Genomic DNA, 18,556 nt, shown 5'->3' with positions numbered 1-18,556 from the left:
ATTCCAACTTGGTCGGCGTATGAGATTTTATCGTCTCCCGCTTGCCTGCCTGCCTGTTCCCTGCTGGCAGCCTGTTTTCTCAACTAATTTATTTCAATTAAGCCTTCAAACCAAACCATGTGAAATTGCAACCACAGCGGATGATGATTCTTTTGTGGCGCTTGTTCGCTAGGTAAACGTGTCGTCTGGATGAAAAGGTGCAGTCTCATGCATTCCGTTGAAGTCTTGAAGAAAAAAACTGAAAGTATTGTTGTATAAAACGCTTCTGTTTTCCATATAATTGTAATATTTATCTTCTCATTACAAAACAATGTTTCAGTCGACAGAACTTTCGGTTGTTTTATCAACTAAAAACGCTCAGTTACCCGGCGAGGTTGACATCCAGCGGTTAATAAAATTCACGAAAAGTGAATATTTTAAGTGGAAATGTATCCCTTCCAAACATAAATCATGCAGATCCTCTACTTAATAATGTATCAATCGGGTTTGGATTTTATCATGAATGAAACTGATTGTTCAAAAAATCATTTTATAGAATTTCAATTGGATCGGTTTTAAACCTATTCAGAATTGAACTTTTTTTGCCAAGCAAGCATGAATATTGATATCGATAAAGAATTCTCTCGATCAACCAAAAATACTGAGCTTCGCTAGTGTTGAATATTCAATCCGTATTATTTATACTACAGTTCAAAGCTATTAGAAAAGTAATTCGTTTTTATTTCTACGATATTTAAAATTGCAGTTAAAGAAGATTTGGTCTCAGCAGATGGTAGTGGACTTCGGATACTTGATGATAAGATACTTCTTTTCGCAATGTTTCGGACAAAACTACTCCAGTCAAAAATACTTTGTGAAAGTTAGAATCAATAGGATCGTAGCACTAGCCTTGCAATTGTCGTTCTGTGCACTAACAGTTGATTGCGAAATCTGTTGAACAAAAAGCAGAAGGTCAAATTCTGTCGGAATGTAGCGGCACGACTTTGCTTTGTTCTATACTTTGTGGAAAAACGACACTTTAAAATGAAACTGCTAAAATTATAGTTTTGAATATCTATTCTTCTATCTTGTGACTTTCAACTAACTTGCACTTGTGAATAATTTGATAAACTTTCAAGCGTTTTGAAGCTTCAAAGACGAAACATCCAACTGTGCCACCAGTCTGCAAACGTTAAGGAGCCGTTTCAGTTCTGTTCGTGGTTGTAACAAGGAGGGCTTTTCAATTTTCTGGCGGGGTAATCGCACTAACGCATATTTAGGTATCACTGTTGAATCGTCTCACCGTTTCTAGCACATCGTTATCCAGCGGCTGCTGGACAACATATGCGACAATCAGCACGACAATATCTACGCGTATTACCAGAAGGTAAGAGGAATGACAAACGCGCTAATGATTTCTAGATTCTTTGTCTTTGAAAATACTCGTACAGATTTTTGCTTAAGGTAAACTATGAATTCAATTCACAAAATCGTTCTTACTAATATGAAAGCCAAAATGATCATAGACAACGACCGAGCCAATCTTGTATGGAAACTCAGTAGTAGTTAGGCAGTGAGTAAAAGATATTACCTTACATTTCTTAATACTTACTGCCTTACCGTTTTCGTCACACCACAACAAGGGTTGATCGATGTCGCTTTGCAAGGCGGCACAATCTTGGGCGGATGATATCACCCGAAAGATTTTGAGGTCGTCAGCGAAGAAAAATTTTCCGAATGATATCCGATATGCGAGATCACTTACGTACAGAATAAAAATAAGCGGGCGCAGTACACTTCCTTGAGGAACTCCTTAAGTGACGTTAAATGTTACTGAGGTTTCATGGTCAATCTGAGCAAGAACTTTTCGTCCGGTGAGGTATGATTCCAGCCACTCAACTATCCAACTCGGGAAACCAAGATGAGCAAGTTTGAAAGTTCTAAAAATTACGTAAATTGAATCTACTTGGTGACGGGATGGTGAGGTAACAACGTGTTGGTATAAGCCATTAGGTTTGTCGTTGTCGACAAAAACATGCTGAAACTCGCTGATCAAAGGTTTTGCAGCATTGCTCTGGAAACGTTGGACGACTGTTTCGAAGACTTTAGCAAGGCAACAAAGTATCGATATTCCACGAGTTGAATGCTTCCTGATTAGTGAATTGGGACCATTTTAGCAGTTTTCCAAATGGACGGGAACGTACGGTCAGCAAGGGAACGATTGAAAATCAAAGATATCCGGGCAGCCAGTTCTTGCGCACAGCTCTTGATGATCAATGGAGTCAATCCAACCACTCCAGGACCTTTTGTTACATCTAAATCGTTCTGCACTTCAAGTCAAGTCCGCTAATGGCTATCTATTAATAGACTCCAGTTCTTCAACATTTTCTTCAATCAGCAGCAAGCTGCACGATTGCTACGGTACATCTACTATGTAGCAAATTAACTAAATCCCCAACGAAAATGGACGCTGGCTGGTTTTTTGCTTCACTAGTCTAAAATGAGAACGTCTGTCTATCTGTCCTTCATAAATTAAAAAACTACTAAATCGATTGTAACGAAAATTTATATATACGGGTAGGATAGAGAATAGTAAATTGAATAGTACTTAAAAGAAGCGTGGATATTTTTTTATTTGGGCAGAGCAAAGCAAAACCTAGGTACTGCAATCCGTTTTCGAAAGTTGACCTTCTGTTTTTATTCGACAGACTTCGCAACCAGCTGTTAAAGTACAGGTCAGTTGTGGGGCCAATGCTGCGATCCTGTTAACTCTAACAGTCTCTTCTAGCTGCTCTTCTAGCTTCTAGCTCTTGAACATACGGCGACTGGCTTGTAAGATCAGTGTCGTACCTCGAGGTCATCTGGGAGGCTTCACATGTAACAATTATTAATAAGAAATCTGAAAAAATATAACAATTGTTAATAAGCAATCCGAGTAACAGTTACTGCACATATTCCTAATAGCACAGTTGTTACAAATCGGTTGTGGCAACCGATTTGTGACTAATTTCAGTCATAAATGAGTTGCTGCAACTAAAAGTGCCAAATATGTGCTGCTTGGGATCTTATCATCTGTCATTCAATTTCTGCCATCATCTTTGTTGACGGTTGAGTTTTTTGGATCAACTGTCGAGATCAGCGCATCACGTCGGTTACCGTATGTTGCTTACGCTACAAGGGACTGTTGCATCGAACATCCAATCGCAATGTTTTAGTCGACCACCAGCACTAGATCTCCTTCCTTTATCGGTACTATGTCTCAGAACCTATTCGTTCGTTGAGTTATCGTTGGTAGATACTCTCTCACGCCAGAATGTGTCTTACTAAATTCCAGCTACTCCGCGTGGTCATTCCAGAATTCACAGGAAACTTTTCCGTTTCTTGTAATCCGTTGGAACTCAGAAGCAGGAAGTGATTGGACGTCAATGACTCATGGTTGGCTGTATCTAGAGGGTTGTTGAGCGGTCAAAAGTTCAGCATATTTTCGGCTTCTACCTAATACTATAGCGAATGGAATGGAGCAGAGCTTTCGCACTACTAAAACAAATGCTAATACTGCTTTCACTACGCAAACCATTCTTTTCCAACAGCCCCCCATGTAAGGGACACTAGCCCCTCATGAGTGTAGGCGTCGTTTGCATGACGGTATTTCCGATGATAATAGTTTAGCAGCAGTTCCGTATTTCGGAATTTTCTGGGCAAGATGATGGTTCATACGACAAAATCTCCGCCTCTGAGATTGCTCCATCAATTTGTTTGACGATTCTAACTGCTTCCCACTTTCAAGACGAGAATTTCGTCAGGTAATGTCGCAGTTTTCCACAGTATCCGTTCGGCATTCTGTAATTCTTCACTCGTCAGTCCGACAGTATCAGTGGATGCACTCAATGAACATAGTATTCTATCGGTAAAACGATGAACATATGTTGTAGCATGTGTAAGTCGCTCAGACTTCGAAAATTTGTCAGCGTGTATCTGACCAGGTTGTCTGACCAGAAGCCGTACATGTACGCATCTCGCAATTCCTTGTCACTTCCGTCGGTGTTTTCTTCCGGAATCGTTGTCGATACTGCCTCATTTCCGTACGGAATGGCTGGTCCTCGAGACCCACAATTTTCCATATTGCAAGCAGGCCTTTTCTCCCACTTGATTGCTTTGGCAGCTGCATTGACCTTGGTCTTGTTCCACTGCCATTCATCAATACTTGATAGGCTTAGAATTTCGTTGACTATGGAAGGCTGCAAATTACCCATATCTTCGTATGTCCGATTTGATCCACGAACAGACGGTCGATGAGTCGCTCTAGAATAAATTACGTTTTGCGTATCTTCAACGGATGACTCTCCTTAATAGTCTTCCGTAAACGAGCTCCCAGCAATGCTGCTATTAATTCCATCCATTCCATCAATTCCTCTTAATGGTGCCACCTCTGTCTTAGACGAGACAAACGCGATACTAAGCTGTTCATTGTCCACGACACGGAAGTATCCAACTGCTGCACAGGCTTACTCGCTCGCGTCCGCGAATTCGTAAAGTTCAAGCGGTTTGTAACTCAACTGTCCGGATTATAGTTTGGAAAGTAACAACGTGGAATATGTAGGTATTCTATTTACGTGAAAGCCGCTAGCTACTCCATTCAATGTGTAACGATATCCATTGGAATTCTGCTATCCCATTCCCTGTAGCCTAGCGTCAGACCTCTTGGATGAGAATTTTACTGTGGATAACAAACGATTCCACCAATCCCAAAGGGTTAGAAAAATACTGGCGATTACTCGAAGCATCTCGCGCTTTGTAGAAATCATAGAACCGTTCATTAGGTTTCCCAGAAAACTAATGCGAAAACGTGAAAATGTAATCGTTTTCCTTGTCCGGTAGCATAGACTTTGATTGTTTCAGGTTCTTCTCTCCCAAGTTATCCAACACGGATCGTATGCTGGACATCCAGTTGCGAATATGGAACTCTGCTCGTCTGTGTATCTCGATCACTTTTACCGCATTATCGGAACTGTGCACTTAGTCATCCACGTAGTGCTTCTATATCACTGCCGCACTCCTCGTTAAAACTCCAGCAAGCTCTTGATACATTGAGACTGCGTTGATGAGCAGGCCGCTCCGAAGATTGCTACGTCGGAGTACACGACGCTCATCAGTAATTTGACGTCAGCGAAGACTGCAACTTGGCGTTCCCGATACCGGATGTAGTGCAGATAGTAACGTCGTCAAGAAATCTTGTTGACCTTTCAACAGCATCGAATTCAGCGAAACTTTGATTTTAACGGGCTTATTTTCTTCAACAACCTCTCCAATCGGCAAGTACCAAGTGCGTCGCAGGTCGAATCCATCCAACTCCTACTTCGTTGCTTCGTCGATGTACCCTTAGATTTGAAGTCCGCAATTTGCTGGCGAACGCCGCCATACAGGTCTAGATTCCGTACCAAACGTTTTTCGAGGCATTTGAAGCGTCGTTTTGGCATATGCCTGCTGTGCGGAAACTTGATGCATTCGTGATTCCAGGGCAGCCGCTTTTTGAACTTACTGCTCTCCAGTCGCCACGTTGCTTTTGATAGTATCTTGTAAGCACGTTGCACATCTACTCCTTTGCCGACTACCGCAGCCGCCACCCCAAGACTTTCAATGTCGAAGAAGGGCTTGACATATTCGTACAGTTCAGCTTTCATACACTGAAAAAAACGGCACATCAAATTTACGTGGAAAGATAGGTGATTCTCATCCACTGCACTTTTCATGTTACGTTTACGTGAATTGTTGGTAGATTGCACTCATACCAACCAGTTTACGTGCGATTCCAGTAAATTTTATTAATTTTCGCCAAACCCGCACCGGAAGTCCATGTAAATTGCTGTACAGAAGTTTATTTGATTTTTCACACGGATCAAGTCGATTTTTAGAGCATATGTAGTTGTCGATGCACGATAAGGTTTCGCAGAATGCCACATATCGCCCAGTCGATCCTGGTCTTCGTGGCTATCAATTCATCCGATCTGCCATGTTGAAGTTCAAGCGTAGGTAGCTAACAGATGCGCGCAGCTGAGCCCAATGAAAATTTCCGGTTCCACCGAATGAAAGCCCTTCACTGGGAAATTCTTGAAGTGGTTAAACCGTGTTGCGAGTTATGCGAAGTCCAAAGTTTGCTGTGGAAGTCCCAGTTTTCCTCGAACCGTTTCAGTTATGGCCATTGTAACGACTTCTGCCTCAGTTACCTGTCCATTGAAGTTACAATGTTCCGATCGTTATACCAGTGACCGTCGTCTAAGAAGAGATATTTTTGTACCCAAAAAGGATGCGTTGAAGATTACACTTGATGATGTACGCTAACTACTACGCCGAAGAATTTCATCTCTGCTGGGTGTTTGATATGCAGCAACCGGTGATGCCGTTTTGGGCACCGATTCATGCAAAGCCAATACGTCCAAGTACGTTTGCATCGCCATGATGAGCATTTTATTACTTGGTACCTTTCGAGTTGTTACGCGAGTTATCAGATTTGCTCAATTACGTAGTTTAGGTGGTGCAGTAAGGGTTGTTGTTCTTACTAAAGGTCAGTAGATCTAGGAACACAAATAAACCTAAGTAGCGATGATTTCTTCGGCCCATCACGTAACTCAGGGAAGTACTCTAGGACCATCTATCATCAATTCGATTTTCTTTATTTCATCAAACTGAACCGGGAAGAGTCTATAGTTGTGAAAATTAAATAAATAAACATATTTGAGATATTGAAGCTTAAGTTAGAGTTTTGTAGTGGCGAGGTAAGAATGACATTAGCATTTTGAATTAAAATACTAAACTCGGTCTCCGTTGCTCCTTTTCTAATCCGATCGACATCTCATGACAACGGCGTCGAAAAATCAATTTAGTCAGCAAATTGTTTTGACTTTAGACCGAATTGTTTTGATTCGTGGTAGTAAAAATTTCTCTTCGTCATCTTTAAACACTTTGCCTATCACATTGTTTACAATACCGTACAAATGGAGACTGTTACGTGCAACGCATCGATATATTACGACAACAGCGAAAAGATCACTTGACGGTTTGCCAAATGGAAGGATAGCAAAATCAACTATTCGCGCGCACAAATGTACACTAAGATAGTAGCTTAGTTGTCACTGTGGTGTAGAAGAAAATAATATTTGTCACAATCAGTCTTTTGTAGATAAGTTTTTTCAATGTATTAATGTATGATTCATTTCAAAACTACTCTTCCTGGGCTAAAATGATTATTGGATTTTGATAGTTTATTTATACAACTTCCAAAAACCTGCACCCTTCCTGTTGCACATTTTCCGTGAACTTTTGAATCGCAATCGAAATGACACACGACATTACCCAACCAAACGTCAATGTGCAGCGGAACATACTGTAGATAGAAAAATAAACAAACAGTTTTCTGCCGCCACGCTCTACATCCTAGCAAATTTCTTAAAAGGTGCCGGAAAATATTGTTTGGCATTTGATTCTTAAGATGGAAGATGCTATTTATAGCGGGGAACGTGTTAATAGTTCACTTGGGAAATTGTGGTAGTATTTGGTTTTTAGTTATTTCCCAATTCATTGAAATAATCTGTTCTTAAGTTCTGTGTATTGGTAAAAAAGTCGAATATAAACTATGAATTACCCCTTCCTTAGAGCATGTAGTTAGTAAACCCTTTCGAAGTGGTAATCATTTCATCGTTCGCTGTTTAACTATATTATATACTGATAAGAATGCAGAGATTGTACACTAAGTTTGCTGATTGTATGCATATTTTCCTCTTTCGTTTCTTTCAGTCATTGGCCCAAACAACGACAGCCGACGCCAGCGACGGATCACAGCCGTTAGCCGTACGGGATGACGCAGGGGGCGGAGGAGGTCAGTGCATATGGTACGGCGTGTGCAACAACGAAACCGCGCTGACCTCCCAGTACTGCAACTATAGCGGTCCAGCCAAACCGATCGAAAGCGGAACACGTGACCTGCTGAAGGTCTGGTGTAAGCATTTGCTCGTCGATGAAGACGGCGACGGCAGCATCGAGACCTGTTGCGATGCCGAACAGGTAAGGGGCTCCCCACGTGATTACACTTTGCACTTTCGGATGGATTCGTTAGAACGTAGGCTAAATTATAGGAAAGCACTAAACATCATACTACGAATAGTTTAATTATCAACATTGCCGTGAGGGGCATCCTTCATTAGTGAGCTCGAGAAGAAAATCACGAACATCAGCATACGATAAATACAGTCATTGTTCGTTTCAATACAATACTGTTCTGGTACAGCACACGATGCCGTACGGCGGCATCGTTTGTTGTACTAGAATCGACAATCTGGTAGATGAACCATTCGTCTCGGTTGAGACAGAGGCTTGACTGTTGACTTGCCTTGGCAATGAAAGCGTACATTTCCATCGGTTACGTTGACTTAGCTTTTCCGAATGCATTCGAATGATGACAGTGTATGCAATATAGTACAACGCAATTGTATTCTGTCATTGTAGTATAAGATTCACGTTTATAGCAATGTGCAGGATTCAACGACACAGTCATCTAAAATATAAATAGTTTTAAGTTAGCGTCATTTAACTCGTCTGCTGTTTTAACAGGTACAAATCCTAAACAACAACGTTAAACTAGCAGCGAACTTCCTAGCTCGTTGTCCCTCGTGTATGGCGAATTTGGTAAGGCACATGTGCGACTTCACCTGTCATCCGAAACAGTCGACATTCATGGAAGTAAAGGCCACGGAGTTTAATGAAAATATCAGTAAGTTTTTAATGTTTACAGAAAGATTTGTGGATACAAACTAATACTTGCAATGATTTTTTTCACGCAGAAAAAGACTACATCACCGAAATTGACCTGCACATTATGGAGCGTTACATAAATGGAACCTATGGTTCCTGTAGTCAGGTTGCCGTTCCTTCCAGCGGACAGCTGGCGCTTGATCTCATGTGCGGCGAATGGGGAGCGTCACGCTGCAGCGCCAGAAAATGGTTCACCTATATGGGCACCAAAGAAAACAACTACTACGTACCGTTCCAAATCAACTACATCACCCATCAAACTACCAATGGCAGTGAGTTCCAACCGTTGGATCCTCGAGTGGTGCCATGCAATGAGAGACTGGATGTAAGTGGATAGAAAATCCAATTAAAATTACTTTCCCAATGATACCCCTTTTCACTAGGTTTTAATTAAAACCATTCCCTTCTGAAGAGAGGCACACTAATAAAACCTTGCTCGACCTTTGACCTTCCATAAAATTCATTTCCCGAGCCGATCATAGTATATTTCCATCGAAGCGAATATCCGGATAAACAACACAGCTTATCTCTGTTTTTTTCCGCTACCTTTATCGTTACTTCACAGGATAAAACGCCAGCCTGCTCGTGCATCGACTGTGAGGCATCCTGCCCGCGGCCACCGCCGCCATCCCCACCAGCCCAACCGTTCATGATCTACGGCTTCGATGGCTATGCCGTGGTGATGTTTGTTGTATTCCTAGTGTGCAGTGGACTCTTCGTGATTGGCGCATGTCTCTGCCAATCCAGTGCAAACGGTGCCGGTAAGTTATCCGTTTTACAGTGTTTTACGAAGTGCACTTCGGTTCCGTTCCGTTCATCAATTTCATCTTCATTACCACCCTTCACCATCCCATGATAAGCGAGAAATCAAATATACAAATGGTAACAAATGTTCTGTTACACACACAGAGCGAACTGGGTTGTTTAAAAAATGTTGCAATCAACCAAAGTTACTGCATTCTTTAAAAAGCATAAATTGCAAAATGCAGGGAATGTTTCGTTTCTGTTGGTAATCAGTTTTGTATCATCCGATACTTGTCAATCCTTAGATCCGATAAAGAACCCATTACCTAGGACTAGAAATTTACAAACAAGCCCCACTTACTGATAAACATAAAGCATACGCTCGTTCGACGGAAATGTGAGACACATGCAAGCCAATAGCAAAAGTGACAGCAACAGCAGCAGCAGCAGCCCGATACCATCACTAGTGTGATATCACATTTCTAGGCTACTTGCCGCGGCGTCGATGTCGATATGTCAGATAAGCAACACTCTGCTTTGTCCAATGTAGTAGGTATATGAAACTGTACCTTCCTAGGAATTAGTTTACAACTGAATCATCACTACGTCTACGTGTATGTATACGCATAAGACGGACGTTGCAGATACCGGTTCTGTGTAAACACAGGTGTTCTCTAGAGACAAAATTCATCATGATTCAGTGTTTATTTTCAAAGAAAAATGAAGGCTTGAGACAATGCACATTTTTACCATAATTTCTCATTTAAAACTTAAAACAAATTTGGTTTTACAATGTTTTAATTAAATTTATTTGTTCATTAAGAATAAGTTTCTTGTATTTCCGGTTAAAATTCCATATGCCATTCAATATGTAGGCGATAATATTCACCTTTTCGATATTGCCTCGTTTTTTATTGTTTTTCATTTAAAAGACATTCAGAAAGTGACAGGATCTTCACAGCTTTCCTTTGCTCTGCTGCCTACTGTGTACGTAGAGTGGACAAAGTCGAACGAATGACTTTATTGCTTATTAGCATTTCTCTAATTTTGAAGGTAACGAACTGTTTGCATCAACATATTTTACCAAGTATACTGGGGAGCTACAGTGAAACTCTCATCTTGCGTCAACGACGTCCAGCCTTTCTTCTTCAGGCGGGACGCCTTATGTCTAAAGAGTCCACCATCATGTGCAAAGGTGACCTCCAACAATGTTCTATCTACTCTACAATTCCAATCGAATTGAAATAAAATCCAAGGATCGCTTTTTCGACACAAACAGAATAATGTTCGAATATTGAATATTAACTTTGTGCATAAAGGAAACATTTTGCCATTTCAAATTTATATAATAACGACAAACGTGACAAGATTTTCGGAAGTACCTACTTCATTGTTGTAAAAAAAAATCCCCAATTCATAATTGTTCGTTTTTGTGAGGTTTTTCAAAGCATTATGCCGTGCCAAGTTGATTGGAGAAGTTCGGACGGAAAATTGCTTTCATTGCTGTCGCAATCGCAACCAACCTATCGTGTGCATGGTAATGGTGGACATCCGGTCTGACATCCGTTCCGCCTGGCAGAGCCAGTCCGGCGTGGGCTGAACATATTATGGCTTGATCGGTTTTCTAGCCCCAACCGTTTGCTGTGCATTTTTACCTGCGTCCGAGTACAATATTCATTAGTCTTTTCAAATAAAAATTTAAAAGCGTAGCCGTATGCTGCTTTATAAACTTGTTGCTCTCCTGCAAAAATAGATTGTCTAATCAGTCATTTCTGACTGCAGAAGGCCACACAGTTTTAAATGTCGGTGGCTATTTCCGGCATGAGACTAATTGTGCACGTTATCATTGATTGCAATTTTTTGAATATATCAAATTGTATTTGCAATCTAAAATGGGAACGATGATGTATATGGTTTAATTTCCGATAAAACAAGATGACTTCTCAGTTTAGAAAGTTATTCTGTGGAAGGTTTTTGGTTTAGCGCATTATTAAACTCATGCACTTAATATGACTGCTATTAATAACTTGAACTTGGTAGTTGTATGCCTTGAACCTTGATGGAAATGCCGCTCCAGTGAAAATACTTGGAAAATAATATCGGGAATCGGAAATATTTTGCATCAAATATTTCCCTTGACCTCACGTAAAAGATCGATCGTGCGTGCTGCTGTTGGGGTAACCACAACTTGCATGTGTCTGTCCACGTGACGTCGTACCTACGCCCTATTGAACTAAAAATAAATCATTTCTCATGATTCAGGAATCAGCATCATAAATATACAGTTTTGTCTGTGAAGCAAAGGTTATTTAGGTTCAATTAAAATCGGTTATTTTGATTTTCGTTCGTTCGTATATATTTAATCTTAGCAATTATTGGATATGGGTATGGATACACCAGGTTTTGGTTTAGAGTAAGAGCAAAATGTGACTAATATCTTCTTTTTAGTATAATGCAGGTTGAACGGTATTACCAACTACAATGCTCACCAACAAATGACAATCGCCAAAGTGTTTGCCACAGGATGACAGATCATTCATTCATTTATTCCATCCATCAATCGATCATAACCTACAACCACATTGGGATCTAATCAAGAACATTTTTCTCTTTCTTTTTTCGGATGGTCATTTGGTGGTGCACTATCGCAAACCTCCATTACTCGATCGATTATCGAATAATACTAATTGCGAAACATAAACCGAACACTTCCACCACGCTCTTTCTCTCTCTTAGAGCTCCTGGTACCGGGCGACACCTTACGTTCAGACCTGCGTTCGACCGTGGGTCGTCGGCTAGCCGGTGGGCTGTCGAATAGTGGTGATCTGGGCACCGACCGCGAAGATTCGCCCCTTCAATCGAAGAGATCGAGTAGGTTATTTTTTCTTACGAACGTTTATGCTACTTTCTGTCTGTTTTCGTCCCTTCGCCGAGTACCGAACGCACTGTCTGTTGTTTGCAAACCATTTAACCGTAACTCTCATTCGATGTGTTCACCACATTTCACATAGTATTCTCATTCATCTGCTGCGAATCACTTTCACTCCACGTATGATTTCCGAATTTATGAACTTCTGTTGAAGGAAACTCATGGTAATAAGTTGCGCTTTCAAGATTTACATTTTTCATAATACTTGCACAATTGCAATGCATTACACATGTACGTCGCATTTCCACAGTATGTGGTATGAACTAACCGATCGTTTAACAATTACAGAATTGCAATTCTAACACCGTCCGTAACATGATTTCACATATATCACCCATTTGCTAAAGTCTAATCAGACCGAAAAACACAAATCATTCACATTGTCATTGCACAAAGCTATTTATCAAGTAGTACATTTATTTTTTCTGTTTTTATTAGTTGTTCTTATATTGAAGCTCATTTAAAATTAGGTATATTCGTTGTTTTCATTATTCTGAATTTATAGTTTTTATTTGATATCGAGATATATTTAAAATTATGGAAGGTGGGCATTTTACAAAATTATCGTATTTTACAGAATGGGCCGAATGGCTTCAGAATTTTATATCTCAGGAACCAAGCACCAGCAAATTATAACTTAGGAACCAAACTAACGCTTTACCATCATGAGCTATCATCATGGTCGCTCGTTAGTTTTTCAACTGTTGCTCAATAACGAACAAAAATTAAATTTTTGAAGGTCTTTTTATTTTCTGATAATTACCCGCAATCTTGGTGACTTTTTGACCGGCTGTTTCTTCAATGTGAGCAATCAACCCATACCGAATTACCGCGCCGTTGACCCCGCTGCCTCCGAAAACATGGCCATATGCAGCACCTATTTCCAGCATAACCTCCCATATCGATACACCTGGAGAGCACCGCATCAGACCGAATCCCAAATTGACCATGTATTGATTAATAGAAGGCCCTTCTTAGACGTTAAAGCCTATTGTGGCGTCAATATTAATTACGACCACTACCATTCGGTGGTTCAAGTGCGCCCGCCACGGTGCAGTCTGGAATGACTAAAGAAGAGCTAACTGAAGATTTTTTCAAGAACTTCTGGAAGAGTATTAAAGGCTGTTGGTACTAACTAAAACTCGCTAGAAGTAATCGAAAGGCTCACCAATAGTGTGGACGTTGATGCTGCAACTGTGGACCCGTCGAAACGTCGTGGGGTGGTAAAGTCTGAAACGAAGACCACAAATCCGCTTCTTCCTTGATAAGAAGCGCCGCCTGGAAATAACGAATTGTGCAGAAATGGAATAGCTGTATCATTTTCAGCCAACGTAAGTTCTACAAGAAATTCAACGTAACTTGCAAAGGCTTTCGCGGCTGCGATCCGAAAGGTGTCGGAATAAAGATCTTGACGAATGGTTAAGTGAAAGGGAGGATAGGTGAAAGTAGCAATATAAATAGCGCAGAAGCATAATGCCAAAACGGCAGGGAAAACGACTACATCAGTACGACGGGCTATGAAGATATGCTACCTCCCACTATAGGTGAAGTGATCGACACTATTAAGCTGGTCAAGAATAAGGCGGCTAGCAAAGACACAGCCGACTATCAAGTTGCTTATGCTTATCAAGTTGAGCCCGAATAGGTTGGTTGAATACCTGTTTGCCTCGCTGCTAGTCAGGATCTGGAAGTAGGAGTGAAAGGAAGTTGTAATATACCAAATATACAAAAAGGAAGACAAGTTGGTATCGGTAACCCTGCCTTCAAAGTGCTTTTTCAAATTATTGGCGATAGATAATCTTTCTTATTGCCGCTAGCTAGTGGATTTCTAGGAAGTTATCAAGTCGGTTTTGCGTGCGGGCGATCGGTATTGGATCAAATTTTTTGTGTTACTTCAGATCCTCCAAAATGGTCGCGAATACCATTTCAGTCCAAATTCCTAGCCACAATACCATTCCTTTTTAAGTCAAGAGTCCATTTCAGTGAGTTCTGAGTCTAGTTGGGACAACTTCAGTACAGTGCAGCATCCAACCTATTTCAGTTTGAATTCTGCACTGTACTGAAGTTGTCCCAATTAGACTTCAGAGTTCTATTCATGGATTTCAAGGCCGTGTATAATACGATTTACCGTGAAAATCTATGGCAAATAATGGACGACGATGGCTTTCCCGTGAAACCGGCAAAATCACGACGGATGGTGCACAGTGATGTGTCAATTTATCACGCGCGTTATCAAGCTCGTTTAATACACAGAATGACTTTAATACACAGACTTCAACCAAGCGGTGATATTCCCGGAGAGGAAACGTGAAGCAGAGAACACTCGTACTGAGTATGTTATGTACAAAACGCTAAGACCGATAGTTTTCTACCGTCTCGAGACGTGGAGAATGCTCGACGGAGTTTCGGAAGTACTGACCCTTATTGAACGCCGGGTGCTTAAGACCATTTTTGGCTAATCTTGTTGGATAATTATGAGGAGCGTCGCAAACTAGCTGCTTAGTCCAAGTAGAACAAGAACAAGGACGTTCAAGAAATTGGAAGCACTGGCCTAGTATGTATATGTAACACTGTGACGCCAGTGAAATCTTAGTTACCAGTAAGCTAGTTTGTTGGTGGCCGATAAATTCTCCCGTCTTTATTTATTTGATCGCAAGCACGACTGGTCACAACATAAAAAGTACTGACATTGAACAGAAGGAATATTGGTAACAGGGTAGCTGAAGCTGAAGCTGAACAGAAATGACTGACTCTCTAGCCTCTAGAATAAGGAAAAAAGGTTCGGTGGAAAGTATTAACTTAATATATACAGTACAAGGTAAATTCGACGTGATTTGGTTTACTGCTAACTTGTAGCTAGACTGCAGTAGTTTTGAGCAAAACTGAGTATACGCAACAGGTTGTGAAGCAATACATAGCTTTAACAATATAGCGCTATATTCCTCTGCGTTATATTCCTAGCGTTATATAACTCTATATAGGACTGAACCCTGGACTAGACCGGATACTGGAAATAAAATTTGAACTAGGTTGCACTCTGAACTTTGGTCCTGAGAACTCAGAATTGGACTGGTTTCTGGCCTGAATGGGATTCTGAATTGAATTGTGCTCTGAAATGGATCGGACTTTCAACTGGACTAGACCGAACTCAGAATTGGACTGGATTTTAAACTAGATTGAACTTTTAAATGGATTGCACTTTGGATTGGACTGAACCCTGGATTGGCCTAACTCTAAAATGAACTGGACTCTGAATTGAGCTGAATTCTGACCAGGACTAAGCTCTGAATGGGATTGTACTCTATACTGAACTCTAGATTACACTTAAATGGGTTATAAATTTGACTGGGAATAGGACTAAGACTGGGAGTTTGAACTAAAATGGATTGAACTCTGGAGACAGAATTCTGAAATGAACTGCTCTGGAATCTAGACTGGACTGGTATGGAATTTGAGCTAGACTGGACTGGACTGGACCCCGGACTAGGCTGAACTCTGAATTGGATTGTATTCTGATCTCGACCGAATTCTGATCTAGATTGTACTCTGAACTGGACGAGACTGTACTTTTAGGAGGACCGGTATTAAAACTGGACTGGATAGGTCTCCGGACCGTACTGGACTGAGGATTCTTGATTGGACTAGGCTGGTCTAGAATCTGGAGTGGATTGAACTGGATTAGGCTCTGTTCTTTTGTATTCTGGGCTGCATACGGCCTATAATCGCATATCAGTCCTATATGCATTTCCATTGTTTTTGAGTTGAATATCAGATTCTCTCTTTTTTTACTTTACTATCGATTAAGAATACAAAAAGTTGTTTTTATTCCAAAAAGTCGGTAAAAAATGAAGTAATTTTCACAAAAAATGCAATGTTTTTATAAAGAAGTTATGGTAAAGGTCTATTTCTTTGTATTATGTCGAAAAAATAGACCGCGCTCAATAGGTGAAATAACTAAAACAAGAAAACATTTCAAACGCTGTTTTTTCAACTCGATGATATTTCAAATGGGACTGATATGCAATTAGGCAGTTTAGTCCTTTGAATTAGACTGTGCTCTAGGCTAGACTAGAATCTGATCTCAACTCAACTCTGAATCGGATTGTACTATGGACTGAATTAGACGGTATTCTCTGCTGGACTGGTATGAAATCTATGCTTTTTTAGAACCCTGGACTGGATTGGACTCTAGACTTTATTGGGCTCTGAAGACTGCGCGGGACTATGAATTGGACTGAATTCTAAACTAAATTGGACTCTTGGTTAAATTATACTCTGGACTGGTGTGCAATTTGGATTGGACTAACTCGGAACTGCACTGGACTCTGGACCAGATTGGACTGAACTCTGAGCTGGATCAGGTTCTGAATTGGACTGGATTCTGAACAGCACTGAGTTCTGGATTGGATTGTACTCTGTCTGGGCTAGACTTTAAACTGAAATAAGTTGGATTCTGCAGAATCAGAATCTGTACTGAAGTTGTCCCAACTAGACTCAGAACAACACTGGAATGGACTCTTGACTTAAAAGGGAATGGTATTGTGGCTAGGAATTTGGACTGAAATGGATTTTACTCTGGACTGGACTGGACTGGGTTGAAGTGGACTCTGGAAAGCACTAGGCTTAACTAAACTCTGGACTCAACTGAAGATGAGACCGAGACAACTTCCGTAGATTACCAAACCGGCTGAGGCTATTTTCACGCTGGAACGCTCGATGTAACAATTATTTTTCCGATTCGAAACGTTATTGACCGCAATAAGCCCTAAACTTAACTGAGGCTGAGACTTTGGACTAAAATGGATTGAACTCTGGACTGGATTCTAGAAACTACTCTGGAATGTTCACTAGACTGGTATGTAATTTGAGCTGGACTGGTATGGAATTTGAGCTAGGACCTGGACTAAACTGAACTCTGAATTAGGCTGAAATCGGACATGGGCCCAGCTCTGAATTAGATTCGATTCCTTTACCGAATTATAGGTATCGTGGGGATGCCAAAAACTCAATTATCTCGTAGGGAACCAGAGAGAATCTGTAGGAATCATTTTGTATGTCCAGGCTTAGTGATTTGTCGTCTACGGCGATTGAAAACAAATGTTGAAAATTACAAACGAAGATTGGTCTATCTAAGCAAAGTAAAATTTATTCTTTCTGTTCTCTTCAGTTTTCTTTAAAATAGCGGGAACAAACGATACCCAAATGCACTTCCCCGGGGCACGTTAAAGATATTGATGAATACTTTAGAACAAGAAGCTTCAATCTCAACTCAAAGCTATTAAGTCGGATAAAATCCAACGGGACGATCGGATACTATCCGGATCGGATCAGATGTCTAAACTGCTTTAGTTTTACTGGGAAATTCTGAATATATTGTCCAATGTGTACCTACTACCTATAATTGACTCAATGGCGTGCCCATAGGCAGAGCAACGCTATTACTAAATCTTTTTTAAATTCATTAAAATTGTATTCTATTCTCATAGATTTTAGTTTATTTTCTATTCGTAATATCAGCATAAACTGTAGCATTCATTGGTTTTCACCTCGTCCAGCAGGTTACTCATTTTTCTCGCGTTATTTGTGTACATTTCGTTTGAACAATTTATAAAACCCGTTTTTGTCCCCCGGCTAATAACTGTCAGCTCATGCATATTAAATATTACTAACATAATACCGACACACCATACTGCTTGCTAGATTATTCATCGCCTCGCAGTGTGGCACCTGTCTCAGTAAAACAAAACACATGCACAAATCAATCAAATGGTAAAATATATCGAGTACCTATCTGAAAACTTCTACTGAATCTTTCATCCCTTGTACACAGTTGCTGGTTAGTTGTTTATTCACAAACCACATATTTTACCCCTCCCACTCTAGGTGCCACCTGGGACGGTGAACAGGAACTGCGACCTCATCCGTCTACTATCCACGGCGACGAGGATGGCGAGTCCGGATACTTCGAGCGACTCGGTGCCAAGACGGAAACCGTGCTGGAAAAGTTTTTCACAAGCTGGGGTACAATTTGCGCTAACAATCCGTGGATCGTACTACTGCTAGGTCAGTTGCTAGCGTTTTGTAGTAAACTACTCGGTT

The 18,556-nt window shown here is 40.7% G+C and overlaps 2 protein-coding genes across 7 annotated transcripts in view; both read left to right on the top strand.

The window, feature by feature from the left end:
* The window catches only part of LOC128743923 (argininosuccinate lyase), a 234,316-nt gene that overhangs the window by 192,027 nt on the left and 23,733 nt on the right, over positions 1-18,556 (top strand). The gene's annotated exons all lie outside the window — the stretch shown is intronic.
* LOC128743916 (NPC intracellular cholesterol transporter 1) overlaps positions 1-18,556 on the top strand; it is a 62,813-nt gene that overhangs the window by 28,847 nt on the left and 15,410 nt on the right. For 5 of the 6 annotated variants that reach the window (XR_008412336.1, XR_008412338.1, XR_008412337.1 and 2 more), the window contains exons 2-7: positions 7,771-8,037; positions 8,584-8,743; positions 8,814-9,109; positions 9,350-9,545; positions 12,265-12,399; positions 18,341-18,520. Coding sequence is in view for 3 of the 6 variants with exons in the window: in XM_053840613.1 (XP_053696588.1) it covers positions 7,771-8,037; positions 8,584-8,743; positions 8,814-9,109; positions 9,350-9,545; positions 12,265-12,399; positions 18,341-18,520 (1,234 nt within the window). In the remaining 3 variants the exon portion in view is untranslated. The remainder of the gene's footprint in view (positions 1-7,770; positions 8,038-8,583; positions 8,744-8,813; positions 9,110-9,349; positions 9,546-12,264; positions 12,400-18,340; positions 18,521-18,556) is intronic. The other variant, XM_053840614.1, reaches the window with a different exon arrangement.

Source organism: Sabethes cyaneus, chromosome 3, assembly GCF_943734655.1.
Source record: "Sabethes cyaneus chromosome 3, idSabCyanKW18_F2, whole genome shotgun sequence".
Taxonomy (NCBI): domain Eukaryota; kingdom Metazoa; phylum Arthropoda; class Insecta; order Diptera; family Culicidae; genus Sabethes; species Sabethes cyaneus.
Note: the sequence above shows the minus strand (reverse complement) of the source record. Positions and strands in the feature narration are given on the sequence as shown.